The sequence below is a fragment of a genome, unplaced genomic scaffold (assembly GCF_019419815.1).
Source record: "Pyrus x bretschneideri cultivar Hongxiangsu unplaced genomic scaffold, Pyrus_bretschneideri_v1 Contig4, whole genome shotgun sequence".
NCBI classification, from domain to species: domain Eukaryota; kingdom Viridiplantae; phylum Streptophyta; class Magnoliopsida; order Rosales; family Rosaceae; genus Pyrus; species Pyrus x bretschneideri.
Genome location: NW_025999723.1, coordinates 8,996,987 through 9,011,770, shown reverse-complemented (window position 1 = coordinate 9,011,770; position 14,784 = coordinate 8,996,987). Strand labels below are relative to the sequence as shown.

At 39.6% G+C, this 14,784-nt stretch overlaps 2 protein-coding genes across 2 annotated transcripts; both read left to right on the top strand.

Moving 5' to 3' along the window:
* Positions 1 to 17: 17 nt before the first annotated feature.
* LOC103934085 (transcription factor 25) lies at positions 18 to 3,457 on the top strand. The gene is made up of 4 exons (XM_048565505.1): positions 18 to 253; positions 631 to 1,142; positions 1,907 to 2,815; positions 2,959 to 3,457. Exons 1-4 carry the CDS (start codon positions 83 to 85, stop codon positions 3,242 to 3,244), a joined length of 1,878 nt encoding a protein of 625 aa, XP_048421462.1. The 5' UTR covers positions 18 to 82; the 3' UTR covers positions 3,245 to 3,457.
* A 542-nt stretch (positions 3,458 to 3,999) lies between these two features.
* LOC103934447 (3-phosphoinositide-dependent protein kinase 1-like) lies at positions 4,000 to 8,491 on the top strand. The gene is made up of 11 exons (XM_009344197.3): positions 4,000 to 4,565; positions 5,308 to 5,488; positions 5,642 to 5,694; positions 5,821 to 5,922; positions 5,992 to 6,100; positions 6,195 to 6,273; positions 6,474 to 6,639; positions 6,862 to 6,996; positions 7,122 to 7,279; positions 7,613 to 7,835; positions 8,084 to 8,491. The coding sequence occupies exons 1-11, from the start codon at positions 4,389 to 4,391 to the stop codon at positions 8,165 to 8,167; spliced, it is 1,467 nt and encodes a 488-aa protein (XP_009342472.2). The 5' UTR covers positions 4,000 to 4,388; the 3' UTR covers positions 8,168 to 8,491.
* Positions 8,492 to 14,784: the final 6,293 nt, after the last annotated feature.

Sequence of the window (14,784 nt, the reverse complement as noted above, 5' to 3'; positions counted from 1 at the left end):
CACTGAAGGCTCAAGGGCTGAAACTGATTTGATTACAAAACATTGAGAATTTGAGAGAATCGAGCTTCGGATTACTTCGACGATGTCCGGTCGAATGCTGAAGAAAGTTTTGAGGGAACAAGAAGAAGAACACGGACACGTAATAGAATCCGAATCAGAAGGAGAAGAAGAAAGCCAGCAGCTCAACGGAAAAGCTAAATTCAATCCCTTCGATCTCCTCAACGACGACGGGGACAACGACGACGACCACCAGGTTCACTTTTTTTAATTAAATTTTAAAATTTTGCTTTTTTTAGTGGATTTAAGAATTTGAACGAAGTGAAATGGTGAAATTTTGTTGATTTTTGCGTTCAATTTTCTGAGTGATCATCGAGCTGTGATGGGTTTGTGTTGGATTCTGTAAAAGGGTTACACTTTAGAGAAAAACACTTCAAGCTCGAAACTTTGGAAAAAAAACCCCAATTGGATTGGTAATGGGAGGTTAAGAATCAATTAGAGCATGATAAGTGGATAGACGAGAGGATTTTTTTTCTCGATTGAGCTCGTGAAGTGTTTTTGTATAAAACTTGTAGTTGTGGGGTGTATTGACTAATTTTCTAATTTTTTTTATGGGGTTTTGGGTGGTTGCAGGGGGATGAACCTGAAACTGTTGATGAACACTTGGTTGTTGTGCCTGAGCTGAAAACGAAGGTCGGTGTAGCGTCAACCAACAATCAGAAATCAAAGAAGAAGAAAAAGAAGAAAAACAAAGAGGCTTCTTATTCTTCTTCGGGTGCTTCCAATGTAGAAAAGCCCCTGGATGTGATTCTTGAGTCGATCTCTTTGGATGGCCCCGAAAAAGCAGCCAGCGGAAAAGGTTGTGAGAATTTGACTAAGCCATGTGCGCCCTCTGCGTTACAAGTGGATCCCAAGTACTTAAATGCTGAAAATGAGCTGCGGAGAATCTTTGGCTCTAAGGTGGTGAAGTCCTTTGAGAAACATGAGCGAAGTGGTGGCAGTTCTAGAATGGTGCGTGGTGGAAGACGTGCTGCTCATATTCCTAGAAAAACTATACTTGTCACTGCATCAGAGCATTGGCATCGCTGGGATGGTTCTTTGTCCATGGAATTTCTTGGAGTGATTGATGGATACCACCACTTTCGGTAAGATCATTCTCTTGTCTTGGTGTTGTATTTTAAAATGAGTACAAAAACTGTTAGTGCTATCAATTTTTTTCTGCACATAGAAGAAAGTTGGTTCTACTGATGGGCTTGAGCTCAATGTAGAGAGTTGTTAACCGTTGTCAAGAAAGTAGTTCTCAAATATGTAATAATTAATACTTTAGCAGAACTCTAATTAACGGGTGTTGTAGACAACTGCAGTTGATGCCAGTATGAATTGAATTGTAATGTGGTTGAATTGTGTTTGCAAATTGTATTCATGGGGATATTGTTGTGTAAGTTGATGGAACATTAAGATGTGCATATATGTGTAGTCCCAACACAAACTTTTTTTAACATAAATTTCTTATGTGACTGAAAGTTTGAAACTATATCAGTTACGTTTGGTAACACTTGAATGTCTACCTTGTACTGGACAAACTAGTTGATGATTGCGTGAAATTATAAAGAAGCACACTCGTTACTAAAATGTCTTTAGTACCATATAGTCATAAATTTGTCATCCGTCATCCAGCTATGTTTTATGGCTGGCATCCTGCTCTTTAAGCAATTATGGCTGTCCTTTTGAGTCAAATATTCAACACTCTTGTTTCCTTTTATTTTTTCAAATTTTAGTTTCTCCTATTTTTACATTGTTTATGCTCACAGCTTAGAGTTTCAGACTAGGATTTATGATATTTGTCCTGCGTCCTTTTGGTTTGGTTTTGACTCATGCATTGTAATCTGGATTTTGATCTTATGTGCAGATATGTACATTCCTCATCCTACCTTCAAGCTCAGAGGGCATTTGAAGCTGCCAAAGCTACACATGACATCAATGGAATTGCAAGTATTTTGTTATACAGTCCTTATCATTTGGATTCGCTTATAACCATGGCAGAGTACTATAAGTTTTCGGGTGAACATCAAATATCAGCAGAACTTATCTCGAAGTGCTTATATGCTTTGGAATGTGCATGGAATCCAATGTTCACCCCCTTGCAGGGCAATTGCCAACTAAAATACAGCCATGAAACAAACAAGCCTCTGTTCACTGTACTTTTTACTCACATGAGAAATATGGATAGGCGTGGTTGCCATCGATCGGCTTTAGAAGTTTGCAAGTTGTTACTTTCACTAGATTCTGATGATCCAATGGGGGCCATGTTCTGCATTGACTATTTTTCATTGAGGGCGGAGGAGTATGCATGGCTAGAACGGTTCTCTGAAGAATATAAAAGTGATAACTCCTTGTGGTTGTTTCCAAATTTTTCATATTCCCTTGCCATTTGCCGTTTGTATCTTGAGAAAGAGGAATCTTCAAAAGGTGCACCAGAAAATGCTAAGTCCACTTCGGCTGATCTTATGAAGCAGGCATTGATGCTTCACCCCTCTGTTCTAAAGAAATTAGTGGAAAAGGTGCCTTTGAAGGACAAGGTGTGGGCACAGATACTTAAAAATCCATATTTTCAAGCAGATCAAGTAGGAATCCCATCCTTGGATCACCTAATAAACATATATGTCGAGAGGAATTTTCTTCTATGGAGGCTTCCAGATCTGCAAGATTTGCTGAGGGATGCTGCACAGCTTGTGATCGAGACACTAAGACATGATAGTAGCGAGAAGAACGATTGGGCATGCGTGAGAAAAGAGGCATTCTCATCCGAGAAAAACGAGTAAGCATGCAGTTACAATTTTACATTTCGGCAACACTTCCTAGTGTTTTGTTTATCACTATTGCGTAAATTCGCGAAGCTATAACTGCGGATGTTAAGCCTGAAGTTGGTAAATGACTGACTGCTTTACTTGTTTGCTATAGGTACGCCCACTTGTTAGTTTCAGATTTCTCTTTGTCAGTGCCAACTGCCCCACCGGAAGTTTTGCAACAATTTTTGGGTGATCCAAGGGAGGGCGGTCATGCTCCCGGTAACGTTGCAAATGTTGGCAATCCAGTGGAGGGCGGCCATGCTCCACGCGATGTTGCAAATCGAAATGCAATCGCAGTCTTGTTGGAGTCATTTCTACCATGGGCTCATTATGGAGATAGAAACGGAGGCGGTGAGGAGGAAAATCAACAAAATGGACAGGGTCCAGGCAATGGATAGTTTCGAATTCGAACGGAAGAAAACGATGTAGGAACTTTCGGGAAAGAAAACTGTTGTTGAATGACACAATCGTGTTCCGTTGCTGGCGACTTCTGAAAGTTTTGCGGATTTTTTGTTAAAGTACTATATTTTTATGTTTTTTTGTCTGCCTAACAGGACCAATTGAACCTTCCATTGAATCTAAATACCATTTGCACTTCCATTTCTATGTCATCACTTTTCTCGTGAAAAACAGCTGAAATTGTGTATCTTATGGAGCTATGATAAAATTTTAAATGCTCTCTTGTCGCATAATATGACATCACAAGGTGTTATAGATCTAGACTCTTTATTGGGTTAGCTTCTTTCAGAATTTGCGGTTCGAATCACTATCTAATAATATAAACATCTTTGTGTGTTTTAGATAAGTCTGACGGAAAAGTGTTCTGAATTCTATAACAAGTGAGCGTAATCACATTGATTAAAGTTGATATGCTATATCTATACATTCAAGTTTGAATCCTCGACCTAAAACAAAACGGTACTAGGAGGCTGGAGAGAAGCCCACTGGACATTGCAAATTTGCAAAGCTCCATAAAAAGGCTTAAAAAGCACACAATCATATGCATGAGCAAATTTCATTGCTACTCCCTCCAATTTTCCATTTTAGGGCCTTTGGGGTTGGGAAGCCATCCATCCACCCATTCATCATTGAATCCCATGTGGCATGTTACCTATCTCCTCTCTCGTTTCTTCTTCCATCCCCATACCTCCCTCTCCTCTCCTCCATCCAAAAACTAATATTGCTCCACTCTCTTCTCTCTCTCCTCCCCATTACCCAATTCCACAATAATCCAATTTCTCTCTGCTTTCTAGGGTTTTGAAATTGGAACCAAAGCTAAAGCTGATCACCTTCCTCTGAATACACACATACCCAGATTTCAACAATCAGGAATCCAATCCAGTCCAGTCCAATCCAATCCCACCTCACTTTTTCTTTTTACAGAGGAGAATATCGAGAAAGGGGGACAAAGGAACTCTCTTCCCATCCAAGTGATGGTCTTTGCTCTCCTCCCTAGGCTTTTCCTGTAGAGAGAGAAAATGGGTTTCTAGAGAGAGAGAGAGAGAGCTCAACATGTAGAGAGGAATTGTGGGAGAAAAGATAATGTTGGCAATGGAGAAAGATTTTGATGCTAAGTTGAAGATTCAGGGGAATTCTTCGAATGGCGCCAACAGCAATGTTCCGAGATCCAAGAGCTTCGCTTTCAGGGCTCCCCAGGAGCATTTCACCATTCAAGACTTTGAATTGGGCAAGATCTATGGCGTTGGTTCCTACTCCAAGGTCCCATTTTTCATCCAGTTTTTGGGAATTTTATTGATTAATTTGTTGTTTTAATTCTATTAAAATGCTCGTTTTTCATCTGGATTTTTCTCTCAGATTGGGGATTGTCATGAATTGGATGCCTAGTCGCGTTATTGAATGATGTAATTCATTTGTAAACTAATGGGTTGCATATGCTGTAAATTTATTGAAAAAAATTATAATTGCTTATAGGTTGTAGAAAATATCAATTGTTGCAAAAGAACTCACCCTGTAAGGCATATGGTTTGATGGAAGTCCTCATTTTCGCCAAATTTTTGCTACTTAGTGTGAACTGGCCGATAAAGGGATTATCTTTTACAATGTAATGGACGGGCAAAAAGAAGCGTCATATGGGTCGATCAGTTGTAAGTTGGGATGCTTGTGTATGGTGTGTTCCTGTTCTTTACTCTCGGGACTGGTGGAGCTTCAAACCTGCAATTGGTTGGTGTGAGGTTGTGAGCTTATAGTAAATTTAAGGACATAGGATTTTTAGCTAGTTAATATGTTATGAACTGGTAGAAGAAGTTTTGAGATTACAAGGAGAGTTGGGAAACGAAGATTTTGGGCTCTCTATGGGGTTCAGTTCCAACAGAAATTAGAGATAGTTCTCTGCCCACTATTCTTATAAATGTTTTTTTGATATCGTATACATATGGTTTCTGAACTATTTGTAATGCTTAAACTTTGCTGGGTTCTTGTCTCTTATTACCAATAATTTCAGGTTGTGAGGGCTAAGAAGAAGGACACGGGAACTGTCTATGCATTAAAGATCATGGACAAAAAATTCATCACCAAAGAAAATAAAACAGCTTATGTGAAGTTGGAACGTATTGTTCTTGATCAGCTGGATCATCCAGGAATTGTGCGGCTATTTTTTACATTTCAAGATTCCTTTTCATTGTGTAGGTATTCTGGTTGTAACCTCCCCATGTCTTCTGTACTTGTTTCAGATTCACTTATTCTTTCAGGTTCAGTGTTTTTGTATTCTCTGTTGTTTATTGGTTGTTTCCAATTCCGGATCTTATTGACACTGGTCTCCCTACTTTTGTACGAAGACATGGCGCTTGAGTCCTGTGAAGGTGGAGAACTTTTTGATCAAATAACTAGGGTAAGCTTTAAGCTTATAACATGTGTTCTTCATGTCATTCTGAAATTACCTCTGCATTTACTTTTTCATTGAGAATAATTCATTTGATGTTGTAACTAATATATTTTATTCTTGAATTGTGTGCAGAAGGGTCGCCTCTCTGAGGATGAAGCTTGCTTCTATGCAGCAGAAGTTGTAGACGCCCTTGAGTACATACACAGTATGGGATTGATTCATAGAGATATAAAGGTATTCCCTTAAGACTATATTTGTGCAATTTAACGTCGTATGAAATGCTGATATATTTTTAAATGGCAGCCAGAGAACTTGCTACTTACATCAGAGGGTAATATCAAGATTGCTGATTTTGGGAGTGTAAAGCCCATGCAAGATAGCCGAATTACGGTTCTTCCGAATGCAGCATCAGGTATCTTATAATTGTAGTCATGGTGAAGTCTCTATGGCTCTGTGCTTAAAATTTGAATAATATGATGAGATTGTTCTCTGGATGCCTCGTGTAGATGATAAGGCCTGCACATTTGTGGGGACAGCTGCCTATGTTCCTCCCGAAGTCCTGAATTCTTCTCCTGCAACTTTTGGGTAAGTGACATATGTTTAGTCACTGGGGGTTGTACTATATTTCAAATGAATTCTTAAGCTTACCCTAAAACTTGTATACTTTTTACTACTTTTGACAAGTATTTTGTCTTTTTTTTTTCCTGTTTATTTTTTCTGTTCTTAATAGTATATGATCTATGTAGTATAACACTGTTTTTGCTCGTTTGAACATATCAAAACAGAAATGACCTCTGGGCACTTGGCTGCACCTTGTACCAAATGCTTTCAGGAACTTCTCCTTTCAAAGATGCAAGCGAGTGGCTTATTTTCCAAAGAATTATAGCAAGAGATATTAGGTTTCCAAATTATTTTTCGGAGGAAGCTAAAGACCTTATTAACCGGTTATTGGTAAGCTACCCACTTATACTTGTTGCAACCTAGCTTTTATTAGTGATTGTGCTATTGGTAACTAGCACTCCCTTAGGATGAGGCAAATAACATCCATATTTTTAATTTCTTATTGAAATTCTTTCCCTTAAGAATGCCATGGAGTTATGTACCACTTGCGTTTTTTGAGAAAGTGTAGTTCCTTTTTAATATTGATCAACTAGTGTTGTGCAACTGTTGCAGGATTTAGATCCCAGCAGGAGACCAGGTGCTGGGCCGGACGGTTATGCTGCACTGAAGATGCATCCATTTTTTAAGGGAGTTGACTGGAAAAATGTACGAGGACAAACTCCTCCAAAACTTGCATTAGAGACAGGGGTATGGCTTTCAATTTTTTGTTGGAGTATTTATTTATGGAAATCAACTGTTCCTTATATTATTCCTTTTTTTACTTGAGCATTTTTAGATTGTTAAACATTGGTTTTTATGCTTTTGGTGTTCAGTCAGTTGAGGGTGATAGCCGTGATAACTCATGGAACCCCACACACATTGGAGATGGTGCAGCAAAACAAAATGAGGGTAACAGTGGTGCCACATCTTCTTCCGAAGGATCTGGTCATGTAACTAGGCTCGCTTCAATTGATTCGTTTGATTCAAAATGGTATTCTCGACACCCTTGCTTCATGTTTATCATCACTTATTTTTACTTTAAGAACTAGATATTTTTGCTTACAAAGTTTGTGGTGAACTTCTGTGTAATAAGTATAATGTTATTCTTGAAAAGTGTCTCAGATCCAAATATATGCTTAAATGAGATAATTTCACTTGATTGGAGGCTAATTGTTTTGTTCTATTTTCTTTAGCATTTTTAATTACGTCCTTTATCCCGGAAGTACTTCCCAAAACCCCTGCAGAGAGTTTATGATATTGCATTTGCTGCTTCTGTTATGAATTCCACATCGATGTTTTAATCTGTGTTTTACCATGCTAACAGGCAACAATTCCTTGAGCCCGGGGAGTCCGTTCTTATGATCTCAATGGTGAAGAAAATTCAAAAGCTGACAAGCAAGAAGGTGCAGCTTATCCTCACCAACAAGCCGAAACTGATATATGTGGATCCTGCAAAGCTAATAGTGAAGGGAAATATAATTTGGTCCGACAACTCTAATGACTTGAGCATCCAAGTCGCAAGTCCATCACAGTTCAAGATTTGTACGGTATGCCCTTACTACTCTTTCATATCTCAGTCACATATTATCTTCAGTCGGTTTTCCCTTAATATTTTGTGGCATGGCTTTATTACTGAGTGCTTTCCAATGTATTTACGATAATATGACATTGAATTCTTTAGTGCCGTGAAATGCGATGCTGTAGCGTTGAGTTGATGAAATTGCTTCTCAAGTTTTAAGTAGTTGCATTATCCTTATTTTTCCTTTTCTGATTTCAAGTTATGTAAAATTTTCAGCCGAAAAAGGTACTACAATTTGAGGATGCCAAACAAAGAGCTTGGCAGTGGAAGAAGGCAATTGAGGGGCTTCAAAATAGGTGAAATCCGTGCGTGGTTTTCAGAGTTTTTTTTTTTGGATATCATCATAGTGTGGAGGAACAAAGATGTGCCCTGGGTAATTATTATTTAATGAAAGAGGTCGGCGTCTGCGGATTCATCTTTTTCAAGGTGCAAAGCTCCCGTCCCATGCCTAGAACTAAGCATGCGATAAGGGTTTTTCGCCCGTTTCATGCTCTGTGTGGCATAATTTTGTACTCTCTGAGGTCCTAAGTTGTAGGGTCTGTAAAGGGGTTGAGATCATTACTTGCATATTGTATTTAAAATTACAATCCAGTTAATGAAATTTTAAATATCTTTGCATTGAAAGATATGATGTCTCTCTAAAGAAACCAAATGAGATGTGAAGTTGTTGCATTTTGTTCATAACTTTGAGATGGATGCTGTTGCAATTAAGTGTTAGAAACATCTGCGCCCCATAAGAGCAGTTCCACCGTGGGCAATAGCCCAATGGATTGGCTCTCAAATAGGGCTAGAAAGCCTGAGCAACTTGGTCTAGCGTGTATTGGCGCTAGAGCCCGAGCGGGCTCGAGGGAGAGGCTTGGCAGGAGTTGCCAACCCGAGAGCCTGAAGGGCATGTGACGCAAGGCTGACGTCTAGACGATGTCAGCCACGTTGTGGACGGGCCTGGACAGATTCGAAGAGCGGCAACACCCTGATGCAGTGGTGGACTGGTCTGGACAGCTCTTCACAGAGGTCGATCTCGCTGGTGACGTCGATATCCCGGAGACGGAGGGTAAGCTTCTCGCTGACGATTCTCCCCAATGCCTCATACGCTGCAGGCCGAGCTCCTCGATCTCCGCCTCGTGACCACCGCCGCCTTGGAGAGTGGATCACGTGACTGCCAAGACCGCAACTTTGTTCTCCAGCTTCTGCGCCGATTTGAGTTCCTTAAGCTCGCGTATGAGTACCACTGCTCTGCAGAGGATGAGGTCAGCTCAAAGTTTCCGAATTGATTAACAGTTCGTAATTTTTCATAATTTAACTAATTAACTAAATCAAATTCTTTAAAGTTGAATTCTTTAGTTCCGAATTAGCTAATTGTTTCTAATTCCTAATTAGAAATTAGAATTGCATAATTTGATTAGTTAATTGCTTGAGCAAATTGTTTTAAAGATGAAAACTTTAGTCAAAATTTGACTAGTGTGAGAAGCTGCATTAACTTTGCAATGGAATTTGCATCTTTAATCTTTAATCTTTAATTTTTACTTTTCTTAAAATAATTATTTTGTATTATTTTATAAATAAATAAAAAAAATACTATGATTTTATTGCCTATTGCCTATTGCTAAGGCTATTCAGTGTAGATGTGAAGATGCAAAAGGCAGTTACTGTCTATTATGGGCAATTACTATTCACTGGGTGGATTAAATAGTGAACAGCCCTGGGGGGGGTCTTAGCAGCGATGGAGTTGCTCTAATGGAAAAGTAAAGAGAAGTGCACCGCGGCGATTTTCAAGTTCTGAATCACTTCATAACTGTGATAAAAATTTGAAGCTTGAAGTCATTCAGAAATTCATGGACCAACCCCATCGTTTCCACCCCAAGGATGCCTTCAGCATCCAGGGGTCACGGACCAACCATAGAACCCTGGTCACTTATCCAAGGATGCCTCCAGCAACCAAGGATCGCAGACCGACCAAAGAACCCCGTTCAATAAGTGAATGATTATCGGTGTCAATATACAACTCTTGTTGAATTACTGCTATATCAGTAAATGTTGAACTGCTTGAAATGTTACGCAGATGATTATCAGTGTCATTATATTCTTTAAGTTTAGACACTAATAATTCTCTGTGCCTTGTTATAATTTCAAACTTTGATGGTGAAGGGCCTGCACTGTAGTCAGAGTAATGAAGCTTATACAAGGTCTTCAGGGGCAAGTAATTCTGATCAGCAAGTCCAAATTTTTTCAACAATTTCTTTCTAACGTCGCGGCCATGACTGCAAAACAGGTGTCGAAATGCTTCATTATGCTGGTCTTGATCAGCCTCCTAGTTGTTTCTTTGTTTTCTTTTCCGTTAAACTGAAAATATTTGAATCTAATCAGAGAAGTTAACCCCTAAGGACCGTACATTGGCCTTACCACAGTGTTTCCATCACCGGAGTGTTGAAGATCAACACCAGCCTAATTGGTGTTTGGATGCTAGACAACTCTAGCAAAATACTATGTCGGTGGTACTAGCTAGAAGGTTCTGGAGATTCAAATGTGCATGGGAGGTGGTCAGTGCATGCAAATGTGCTAGACGTTTCTGGCCATGATTAATTATGTTTGTTTGTAATTCGAATGTACTAGAAACTAGGAAAACATAAGAAAGCATGTCGGTGGCAGTGCATGATCATTAGCTAGAAAGATCTAGCTGCTTGTACAATTGTGTGGCTGCCATACAAAGCCCAATGACGGTGGGCAATTGTAGTCGGTCAACACCACCTATAAATAGGGGTGTGTGTGTGTGTGTGTGTTGTAAGTAACCAACCAAGAAATCAAGAAGTAGAAGTAGGCAACCAATTAAGCCTGTAATCAAGCAAGCAAGCAATCAATCAAGTAAGAGTGAGAAGAAATAATAGTTTTGTAGTAGTGTGAGTGATCTAGAGTGTGTCTCTAGAAAGTGAGTGAGTGTCATTGCTTCTAAGAGTGTCATTTGAGAGTGTTGTAATATTTTTTTTGTGTAATACAAGTAATTTGTTTACTTGTATTGTCTCTCCAACACTTGTGTTAGAATTGTGTATTCTAAGTTTTTTCCCTAACAATTGGTATCAGAGCGGTACGATCAGGGACCGTCTCTATTGAAGCTTTTGAGAATCGTGAGAAGTTTAGTACTTCGCAAGATTATTCGTTAATCTTGTTTGGCTTATCGAAGCTTTGTCGACACGATGGGAGACCTTCAAGTTGTTGGAGGAATAAAAAAGTTAAGCAACAAAAATTACAACACATGGGTGACGTGTATGGAGTTTTACCTACAAGGCCAAGATCTTTGGGATGTCGTTGTCGGTAATGAAGTTACGCAGCCAGAAAAAGACACCAGCGGCACTTTGAGGAAGTGGAAGATTAAGGCAGGTAAGGTCATGTTTGCCTTAAAAACTACAGTTGAAGATGACATGTTAGAGCACATACGGAAGGCCAAGACACCAAAAGAAGCATGGGACACCTTCGCCACACTCTTTTCAAAGAGGAACGATACAATACTGTAGCTTCTCGAGAACGAGCTATTATCAGTGGCCCAAAGGGGCATGACGATTGCGCAGTATTTCCACAAGGTAAAGTCTATTTGCCATGAAATTTCTGAATTAGATCCTGATGCGAGATTTATACGCACACAAATTAAACCCTATTTGTGACAATTGTAGTAATGATGTAAGTAGGGATCGTTCTAACCGGGGATTAACTAGGGGTGCTAAACACTTGACTTAAATAAATAAAACTAGCTTTTAAAACACTTAACTTCTTAACAAAAACGCAAAGCAAGTACACACGACTTCAAATACTTAAAAACACAAAAATAAAACAAATATGAATGATTAAGACTCAACGAAATATGGGGGAAATGTGTTTGGGCGAGATTAAATTAAATGGAAAGATTATAATTAAGGACAAAACGTAAATATGAATGTGATAAAAATATGGATGATGGAATAGCCAAGGGGTTCTTCTCCACACATGTTACACTTGCATACAAAATGATTTTCAGTTGGTCTTTCGATAAATTATGAAACTCAACACCCTAGGTTAATTAGGTTCGCTTAAATTAACCGTCAAGTTTTCCTTAAGTTAATGGATTGGATGGGTTTGCGCAACGCAATTCACAACATTCTCCAAAAGTCCTTTACGTGAAAAGCACAATAAAGATACAATCAAAGATCATTAAGCATCATGAAAACTATAAGTGTTGACGAGGCATTCGTTACTATGATGAGCATGAAACTAGTGCCAAGAATTCATTCAACGCGATTGTTTATAAGCAACCTCCACTACTTGTGAATATAAGTTCATAACGATTAGGTGAAACTCACTTATATTCTAGCGTCATATTCATGCATGAAAATTAAGCGTGCACTCTCAATAAACATACATAAATAAGTTATCAATCAAACGGTTAAACAAATTGAATTCACAACTTATGAAATTCCAACCAAAGGTAATCAATTCATATTGCAAGCATAAACATAGTTTCGAATCACCCCCTAGCTAAAGGGGGTTTAGTTCCTCATACGTACAAGACAAAGAGAATTGAATTTAAACATTGAAATCAAAGAAACACCTAAACATTCCAACAACTCAAACTTGAATTGTATGAACGTTTAGGCACTCTTCTCTTTCTCTTCGTTGTGGCACAAGGTCTAAGGAGATGTTTAGGGCTTTAGGTGTATGTGGAATGGAGTGGGGAATGGTTGGAGTGGCTGCAATGGAGGAAAAAAGAGAAGAAATGGAAGGGGATTTGCACGGAAAAACAGGTTGTGTTTGTGATGGTGTTTTGTGTTATGTTTTGTGGTGAATGGAATGAATGAATTGTGGCTGCAATGCATGCTTATTTATAGGTAAATGAGAGGGAACATGACAGCTAGGAATAGGTGGAAATGTGGCTGCAAGTTTGGTGAATGATTATGAGTGAATGCATGTGAATGTGGCTAGGTTGGAAAGCTGGAATTGCTGGAATTGCATGGTACCCCACGGCATTGAGTGTGTTTGAGTGTTGTGGCTGATTTGTTTGTTGGTTAAAGATGCATGTGGATGTATTATACAATGGGAAAGTATGTGATTGACAACTAGGGTGAATGGTGGCTGCAATGATGAAGTGTGATGGCTGAAAATGGCAAGGGAAGGCACGGCAATGGGTTGTTTTTGGTGCATGTGGCTGCAATGTTGTGCAATGATGGAGGAATAAGTGCATGTGGTTGAATTGGTGGTGAATGTGCATGGCAAAGAATGGATTTGGATGCAATGGTGTGTAATTGGGCTAGGGTTTAAGTGCATAAAATGGACCCAAATTGCTCCCCCTTGCATGGCAAGGAATGGTGTTTGTGTTAAGCCCATGGCAAGGTGTTATGTAATTGGGTTAGGGCCATTGTTTTGTGTCCTCAAGTGCATACAAGGCCTTCAATTTCATCCAACACTTGGGCTCCAAGCATAAGCTATCCATCCTTAGCCCAATAGTGCTCCAAAAGGCCCCAAAACACTCCACAATGCATCCTTTCGTCAATACACGTCTTATGATCCTGAAAACACACAAAAGAAGCATAAAGGACTAAAATAACTAAAGAAACATAACGTAAATGTACGAGAACAAGCCATTTAAGTCGCATGAATATGCTCCTATCAGATCCTAGTGCTGCCATTGTAGAATCCAGGATAAAAAGAATAATTATCCATGGATTGAGACCCAAATATCGAGGCTTCGTTGCCGTTGTACAAGGATGGCCGACCCAACCATCACTTGTTGAGTTTGAGAATTTGCTTGCCGATTAAGAAGCTTTGGCAAAGCAAATGGGAGGGGTCTCGTTAAGAGGTGAGGAGGAAGCGCTCTACACCAAAAGTAAAGGCAGCTTTAAGCAGCGTGCTGGTGGTGGATCTAAAAGAAATGGTGACAAGGAAAAAGGTCATCAAGGAGGAGGGAGTTCTCGGCCAGGGGGAGCTTCGAAGTATCACGACAACCGTGGTTAGTCCCAGAATAATAAAAGATTTGAGGGCAAGTGTTACAATTATGGAAAGAATGGCCACATGGCGAATGATTGCTGGTTCAAAAGGCCTGCAGAAAGTAAAGAGAAGAAAAGTGAAGATGATTGGGACGTCATTGCGTCTCTAGCCCTGGAGGAAGAATGGGACACTGAAGCATCTGTTGCTATAGAGAAGAAAGAGTCAGTTCTCACAACAACAAGTCCGGAATCGATTGACTACTAGAATGATTGGATCGTGGATTCAGGCTACTCAAACCATATGACAGGTGATGAGAAAAAGTTACAAAGTCTGATTGAGTACAAGGAGGCCGCTTAGTGGTGACAGCTAACGACTCGAGCCTACCGATTGCTCACATCGGTAAGACAATAATTGAGCCCTGATGCAACACTAACCATGTGCCGCTTCAAGATGTCTACCATGTTCCAGGTATGAAGAAAAATCTGCTTTCAGTGCCGCAATTGACGTCGTTGGGAAATTATGTCTTGTTTGGTCCACGAGATGTGAAGGTGTATCGACACCTCAAGATCTAAGGGACGCCAACAATGGAGGGACGGTGACTGCAATCAGTCTATGTAATCTCAACAAAAATTGCATACATAGACAAGACAAGGAAGAACGAGACAACATATTTATGGCACATGAGATTGGGTCACGTTAGCTATCACAAGCTAAATGTGATGATGAAGAAGTCAATGCTTAAGGGGCTACCTCAGCTTGATGTGAGAACAGACACGGTTTGTGCAGGATGCCAGTATGGTAAAGCATATCAACTACCATACGAAGAGTCGAAGTTTAAAGCGAAAGAGCCGTTGGAGTTGGTTCATTCCAATGTGTTCGGGCCCGTCAAACAACCATCGATAAGTGGGATGTGGTACATGGTGACGTTCATTGATGACTTCTCGAGGTATGTGTGGGTTTTCTTTATGAAA

What these genes read in the sequence shown, in the direction of transcription:
- LOC103934085 (XM_048565505.1), top strand. Translation starts at nt 83, where the DNA reads ATGTCCGGTCGAATGCTGAAGAAAGTTTTGAGGGAACAAGAAGAAGAA. An exon ending in ACAACGACGACGACCACCAG is followed by an intron (nt 254 to 630) that starts GTTCACTTTTTT and finishes GGGTGGTTGCAG; the next exon opens with GGGGATGAACCTGAAACTGT. An exon ending in GATGGATACCACCACTTTCG is followed by an intron (nt 1,143 to 1,906) that starts GTAAGATCATTC and finishes TCTTATGTGCAG; the next exon opens with ATATGTACATTCCTCATCCT.
- LOC103934447 (XM_009344197.3), top strand. Translation starts at nt 4,389, where the DNA reads ATGTTGGCAATGGAGAAAGATTTTGATGCTAAGTTGAAGATTCAGGGG. An exon ending in GCGTTGGTTCCTACTCCAAG is followed by an intron (nt 4,566 to 5,307) that starts GTCCCATTTTTC and finishes CAATAATTTCAG; the next exon opens with GTTGTGAGGGCTAAGAAGAA. An exon ending in AACTTGCATTAGAGACAGGG is followed by an intron (nt 6,997 to 7,121) that starts GTATGGCTTTCA and finishes TTTGGTGTTCAG; the next exon opens with TCAGTTGAGGGTGATAGCCG.